This window comes from Xenopus laevis, chromosome 2S (genome assembly GCF_017654675.1).
Source record: "Xenopus laevis strain J_2021 chromosome 2S, Xenopus_laevis_v10.1, whole genome shotgun sequence".
Lineage (NCBI taxonomy): Eukaryota > Metazoa > Chordata > Amphibia > Anura > Pipidae > Xenopus > Xenopus laevis.
In genome coordinates this window covers 77,901,171-77,908,675 of record NC_054374.1, presented here as the reverse complement: position 1 = coordinate 77,908,675, position 7,505 = coordinate 77,901,171, and the positions used below count along the sequence as shown (strand labels likewise).

Genomic DNA, 7,505 nt, shown 5'->3' with positions numbered 1-7,505 from the left:
TGATGTAGGTCCAGGTTTAGAAGTGTCACAGTAATTATACATATTTGAAAAAAAAATATATTTAAAATAAATTCAGTATTAAAAAGGTTTGTCTTGGTTGGGGCACTTCCAGTTTTTTAAGATTCAATTTATATAAACCTTTAATTGCTGGCAGAATAATGGAATTGAAGCTCAGCCGCTTCAATATTTCCAATCTAAAATATGAAATCCAGTTCATTGCTTAGTAGTAATACAGATTTATGCTGCATGTATAGGCTTTTAGCTTCCTTCCCTTAAACAAATGGACTACTGGGATGATATTTAAAGGGGAACTATCGCAAAAATGAAAATCTAATATAAGCTTCAGCATACTGAAATTAGAAACTTTGTAAATCTGAAATAATCAAGTTTAAGTTCACTCTCCCTCTCTCAGCATCTGTTTCTCTTCATTCTGTCTTCATGCAGCAATGGGGTGTCTGTGTTCATTGACAGTTAGATGCAATATATCTTATAGGGGTGAGCTTCCTTTCCTAGCAGATGAATTAGAGCTCACTAAGATAACTGATTTCTGTACAAACAAAATCCACATGTAGAGAGACAGGACTTTTGTTGATTTTAATACAGTGAGCTCTAATACATCTTGTAGGCAAAATGAGCCCACCTATAAGATATATTGGATTTAACTGTCAATGATTATCTGACACCCAACTCCTGCATGAAGAGAGAATGAAGAGAAACAGATGCTGAGAGAGGAATAGTGAAGATAACTTGATCATTTCAGAAATGGTACAGAATTTTTAATCGATTGCATTTAGAAAGTTTCTTATTTTAGTATGCTGAAGCTTTTTTTTCCCCGCGATAGTTCCCCTTTAACATTTTGTTTGTTCTTTGAATTGAAGACAGTAGTGCAGTAAAGTATTTTTCAAGTTCTGTATAATTTAAATACAATTAACAAGAAAGTGTTCTCTGTCACAATATCGTTGTTGGAGGCAGAGATAAACTATACCATGGAAGATTTCTGGTACATTTTCCCTCATGGCTTGATTTGAGATGGAACTATTTCCGGGCACTTATGATGTAGATCACACAAAATAATTGATCCGGGATGCAACAGTTTTGCAGCCTGTGGATGAGAAAACCTTTTCATCTTCTGGGAAATAAACAATACTGTCTGTTATACTGTTAACAAGCACCTCTTCAGGTTCCAAACCTTGCTGCACCATCTCAGTCCGTACACACTGTCGCACATGGCTTGGCCTCAGTGGCAAAAATGGCACTATCACATCAATGAGATGCTGACTGATGATCTGGGACTGCCAGAAGCCATCTGACACAAAAAATAAATAGAAAGAAAAAATTAAGAACAGTATTTGGAATGCAAAACAGAGGTTATATATGCCTGCACATTTACATGCTTGCATTTAGGATGAACAATCCCTTTAAAAAAGCTATTTTCAACACTGTGACTTAACTTAAATGTTTCAAGACTATAAACTTCTGCTTCAACTGATCAGTCTATCCATATGCTCATATACTCTACTCTATCCATATGCTCTACTCTATCCATATGCTCATATACTCTACAGGAGTGCCCATGCCTACAGGTAATGCATAGGCAATAGCCAGCACTGTACTGTAGGAGGCGTGCAGTTGTCAGCATGTGAGCATCTCCTGATACCCCTAGCATGTATGGCATTCCAACAAAGAGGCTAAGGAGCACCACTGAGCACATGATGCAAGGAGAGGGCTGAACTTACAGTGTGCATGAGTGAAATACAAGGCTGCAAGTATCCTGTGTAATTTTGTAGTGTAATGTGTACTGTAAACAGAATCCCAGCACCTAATGCACACACAGGAAAGAACTAGATCTAGAATGTGGATGGGAATATTACTGGGTAACAATCCCACTTATCAAGCTCTACTAGAACATAGCAGTCATTAATGAGAACGATAGCCATATAAAGGTTTGCTTCAATGTAAATGTGCAGTTATACATCCATAACTTTGCTTCCGCCAACCCAAGAAGTGCGCTAGATATCACTGACAGTTACAGCATTGCATCTCTATGTACAAGGTTCTTGAAATTTACTATAATTATATATTTAATAAAAACATATTACTTTGGGTGCACTATGTACTCACGTTTAGGATTGGAAAACACTGCTTTCGAAATAGCAGATTCTAGATGATGTAGGCGAATATCCTCCCTGTCCTTTCGCTGCCTCCAAAAGTCTAATGCAACTTCATTAATATCGTCTCCCCCACCATTGCTATAGAAGCACAAAAGGAATTGTCCTAGTGAAATGTGTGCTTTTTATGTTGAAAAGTGGTTTTAGGGCAACCAAAATAAACTATAGGTCATAAGTCTGCATGCTGCCTGCTGCAAAATGGAAAAAAGCAGGCAGCACTGAACTTCATGTGCTTCTCAGTAACTGTGGCCTAGTAAGTGAAGCTGTTGCAGCTGCAAGGGATGACAATTTAGAAAACCGCCAGTACAGTTTTAATGCATTTTTGCAACTTGTGTGTTAAATAAATGCCAGATGTTTTGTCAGCAGTGCTGGTGACAATTTAGCACAGGCAATAAAATGCCCCTTGAGTGCTAACACTAAGCCAGCTCAATGAACCCTGTTAAGAACAGATTGGTATGGTATTTCTTTGTCAGAAGGCAATGGTCCTAATTCTGACAATTACATAACTGGACTCTAATTTAGTGCAAAATTGCAAATTTAATATACATTTAAACATTTTTTTGCGTTGACTGTTATTATAGTTACAGTTTGTGAAATTTACATAGAGGTTTTTTAACCAGTCACAATACTATTTTTACCTTATGAAGAGGAAGATTGCTTTTCTGTAGTTTGAGCCATAAACTACCCATGATGTGCCAAGAAAAGGGACAATGGCATCGATCAAGCCAGAATGCATTTTATCCATCTCCTCAAATACAAAAAGAGAACGACAACATGCAGTGAGGTTCCCCTGGATCCACTCTTTTAGATCTGCCTAAGGAAGCAAACAATAGAATGGATAAAAGTTAAAAAACAAAAGCAAAACAAAGAGGGTATTACCAAGCGCCTATAGCTTTAAGCTTTCTTACATAAACTGCAACAGCAGAATATGCCGACATGGTTTCTTGGCATATGGGATATTTTGTGGGTTTTCTGTGCTAAAAAAAACTGATCAGTTCAGGCTAAACAATGCCACTGATAATATTGCCCTTCATGCTATGAGCTTTGTGGTGCTCTCAAGAAGATCCACAACCATTAAAATGCCATTATCTCTTAATATCACTTTGCCATTCAAAGGAATAAAAAATAACGGTCTACAATACATGCTAGCAGCAACAGGTGTGGACTGTCAAAGAATGGCTGACGGTGCTTCAGCATTAGGGTAGAACGCCACGGGCAATTTCAGCATGATCCGAAACACTGCGCAAAAACGCTGGAGTCAAGTCAGACTCGATGGAAATAAGGTAAGTAATAGCATTGTCGGATGGTGTTGCAGCATTGATCCGACGCAACACAACTGTCGGATGCAGACGCTGCATCCGACAGTCGTGTCGGATCAACGCTGTGACTTCACCTGACATTTCCATCTCTTACCTTATTTCCGTCGCACCCGATGTTATGCATGCGTTTTTTCGCAGTGCGTAGGATAGCGCGGAATTCGCTCGTGGAGTTCTACCTTTAAACTGTTCCTGGCCAACATATGCTAAAAGTATGTTCTTATTTATTTAAAGGAGAATGAAAGATTTAATGTAAGTAAGCTTTATCAGAAAGGTCTATATGAATACACCAGTAAACCCTCAAAGTAATGCTGCTCTCTGTCCTCTTGACAGAGTCCTCTGTCAAAAGAAACACCACATTTCTTTCCTTCTATTGTGTATACATGGGCTTCTGTATCAGACTTCCTTCTTTCAGCTTAAACCTCCAGGGCTAGAGCTTGAGCATGCTAAGATTGCTCCTCTCCCTCCTTCTCTCACAGCAGTAATCCAAGAGCGAGCAGGGAGAGACTCACGCAGGAAGTGATGTCACACCAAGCTAATATGGCAGCTGCTATGCTAAACAAACAGAGAGAGAAAGCTTCTAGCGTGGTTTCTTCAGGTATGGTAAAGCATTCTACAAAATAAATATACTGCTCTAGCTTTCAGTATTGTGGCTGATCTATTGGCAATAAACTACCTCGGTAGCTTTCCTTCTCCTTTAAACTTGAATTTCATTTGGAGAACCTCACCCATAAAGATGCCCTACCAAGTCTCTCATTGATTCCCATTCAATGATTTACTTGGTGCCATTGGACTAAAGGGCTGACCCCATGCTACGCCTTGAACAAATCAGTCTACTCATTCTACACAATACTATATGCAGTGTTACAAAATCTGATCCAGCATATTGCAATGTCAAATCCTATTACATAAAATCTATTTTTTAAAGGTTCAGGTTCCATAGAAGATAAGCTCTGTTGAATATAATGGTGTTGTGCAGAGCTTATCTGTTATCCTGTATTTAACCTGTATCATTTAGCACTATTTCAGTTGCCTCCATTGCTACACAGCAGATTGGTTGTATACACAATAGAAGTGATTCTGAAGGAAACAGGTTAGTTATACTAGTGCAGGGCAACAGCACATTATACTTTACACCACATTCATTTGTTGGTGTTAATGTTCTTTTTAGTCTATTTGGTTAAATGTTTTAAAGAAAAGCTCATCACAATAGTATGAGCACAGTAGATGACACATTCCACAGAATTACTCTTTTAACCTTGTACTGTTCTAAATTCTGGACACGAGGGAAATGTAGGACTGGAGAGAAGAAATGTACAAAGCGACTCTGGCTTCCTTCCTTGAAAAGATGTTTCACTAGAAGAGAGCTCACAAACGTTTTCCCAGTCCCACTCCAGCCATGAAGGGACAACACCAGGGGCTTGCTGGGGTTATCATTTTCTATAAATTCTTTCACAGACTTAAAGAGAAGCTCCTGGGCTAAATGCTGGCCAAAAACATTGCGAGCAAGAGCACAGTCCACTGCTGAGGATTCAAGAAGAACAAGGTTAGTTTCATACAGGAGTAAATGCCCCAAATTATATTCCCGTTAGCAAATGAATATTTGTTTTTGAAAAATAAGGTTTCCCACAAATATTAAAAAACTATGCTGTTCCTGACAACCAGACAGATATTCATTTAAATAGCAATAACATTTACAAATACATGTAACACCCTTAAACATATTTAAGTGATGTATATTGGAAAAATGCTTAGAATTTAATTTAATTTTTACTATGCACAAAAACTGTTTTGGGTGAAATACCCCTTTAAAAGGTGAAAAAATCTCCACTACATACCAAACAAAAAGTTATAAAAATTCAGAATAGACAATTGTTTAAAGGGACAGTATGCCCCTTGCTCAACATCAAATTCATCAATTAGGACTTATGCCGAGCAAACTTTTGGTGTCTTTAATCACAATAAAATGTATGTTTTTTTGTTATTTCTTGAGTTAAATAGGACTAACTAGAAAATCAAAGCTGGTCCATGTGTCTCTTGTCAAATAGATAATTAGATTAACAGTATACAACTCACCCCCAATGACCCTTTGCTGTAATTTTGGCCACCAGATTAGCAGATGTCCTTTATGTAGGGGATATCTTTGTGTACAGGCAATCTAAATCTCTACCGTGCAAGAACCAAACATAGCCTCAGGTCCAGTGTAGCTCAAGACATAACAAAAACCATAGATATTTTTATGTTGCATGCAATGACATTTTTGCTCTAGTGAAACATGAAGCATTTAACACAGAAATGACATTATTAATGAATCTCTCAATGAAAGCAAAGTTCTTTCCGGTATCTGATGACCAAACTTCCAACTGTCAGGAAGTGGCTGACAGAGAGTAAAAAACAACTAAAAGGGCAGATCTAAAATCAGGATTGCATGTTGTACTTCTGTTACTAATGCTGCCTGTGCTTGGAAGCACAGCAGCCATATACACTGATGTATTGTGTACCAATTCTAATGCTGTAGGTTATGCTTCCAACACGATTTTTTGTTCAATCCGGCACAGGTCCTTACAGATCTAAACTGGGAATTACAACAGACCCACCCAATAAGTGGTGACTGTCTATGGACCCACAGATTGCCAGCCTGGGCTTTAGTCCTGAGTTCTGTTGCATGCCACGACTCAAGCATGCATTTCTTGTGTAAGTTAAACACTATGGGGCAAATTCACTAAGATGCGAAGTTGCGCCAGGCGCAACTTCGCCGCCCTTCGCCAGGCGTAGTTTCGCCAGGGCTCCGCAAATTCCGAAGTTGCGCACAGGGGTAGCGTAAGGTTGTGAAGTTGCGCTAGCGTTGTTTCGCTATATAAAGCGAAGTTACGCTAGCGAAGGCTAATTTGCATACGGCGCGAAATTCAAATTTCAATGGAGGAACACGTATCTGCACTACAAATGCCTAGAAAACCTTCAAATCAGCAAATAAAAAGTTAATTTTGCCCTACACATGTGCCCACTGTCTAGGTAAGTTGCCATGAGTCAGGAAATGTAGGGGGGAAGGAGAGGAGCCCCAAAAATTTTTCGATCTTTTTCAGCCTATCAGCCATCATGTAGAAAACACGCCAGCGTTTTTTTGGGACTTCGAAAAAAAATTGACTTTTTTTTAAACAATCCCTATCTACTCTATTGCGCTTCGCCAGGTCTGAGGTGAAGTCTAGAGTAAAAGGTAGCGTTCAGTACACTGCGCAAGTTAGTGAATTTGCGTAGTTTCGTCGCTAGCGAAACTTCGCCTGGCATAAGGTTGCGAAGTAACACTAGCGAAACTACGCCAGCGTTCGTTAGTGAATTTGTCACCTGACTTGCTCCAGTCAGACACCGTAAAAAAAAAAGTGCTGCACTCGGTTGCGCGCGGTTACGAACGCGCGTCCCCGGTTGCGCGCGGTTACGAACGCGCGTCCTCGATTACGCACTGCTGCGGAAAGGCCGACGTTTCCGGCCGGGTTGTCTACAGCGCCCGACTGGCCTGGCACTGATTATGGTTGTACTGCTGAAGCTGTGACAGTGTTACCCAGGGGTAGGCTGTAGTGCTGAGAGCTACTACTTACCGTCTATGTCAGCTCTGAAGCCGCACTCGTACAAGTTGTATAAGCTTAATGGCAGTGATGATAAGAGCTCCCAAGCGCTGCTGGAGCCCGGAACCAGAAGTAGCATGACAACCAGCCACCAGCGCTCCGCCATTATTGGCGGCTAACATAGAAGCGCCCACTAACTACAGCTGTCTTGTTTGCCAACCAAGAGAAGCAGTGATATATGTCAGAGAGTATTCTCCAGCAGTCGGCAGCCTAACCCGAAAGCAATAGTAAGTTTGTTCAAAATAAATCCCGCCCCCAAAGTTCTAAGCCCCGCCTCACGCTGATGATGCGCCCTGTAGCAGGGCAGCCCTACGCAGCTCGGGTGAAAGGGAGAAGCGCTCTCTTTACGTCATCGCTGGGCGGGTGACGCCGTGATTGGACGGGCCTGGTAAGCACGTATA

The 7,505-nt window shown here is 40.4% G+C and overlaps 1 protein-coding gene across 3 annotated transcripts; it reads right to left on the bottom strand.

Annotated features, from left to right (window-relative positions):
• Nucleotides 1–895: 895 nt before the first annotated feature.
• On the bottom strand, nt 896–7,359 carry LOC108709579 (torsin-2A-like). 3 transcript variants are annotated; one of them, XM_018249561.2, is made up of 6 exons: nt 7,078–7,359; nt 4,743–5,008; nt 2,807–2,982; nt 2,122–2,249; nt 1,190–1,306; nt 896–1,102 (listed from the first exon to the last, which is right to left on the bottom strand). In XM_018249561.2, the coding sequence occupies exons 1-6, from the start codon at nt 7,208–7,210 to the stop codon at nt 1,062–1,064; spliced, it is 861 nt and encodes a 286-aa protein (XP_018105050.1). In that variant the 5' UTR covers nt 7,211–7,359; the 3' UTR covers nt 896–1,061. The 3 variants fall into 3 exon arrangements, with proteins under 3 accessions (XP_018105050.1, XP_018105048.1, XP_018105051.1); XM_018249559.2 differs by having other exon boundaries at nt 896–1,306; XM_018249562.2 differs by lacking the exon at nt 4,743–5,008 and having other exon boundaries at nt 896–1,306; nt 7,078–7,215.
• Between the last annotated feature and the right edge of the window lie 146 nt (nt 7,360–7,505).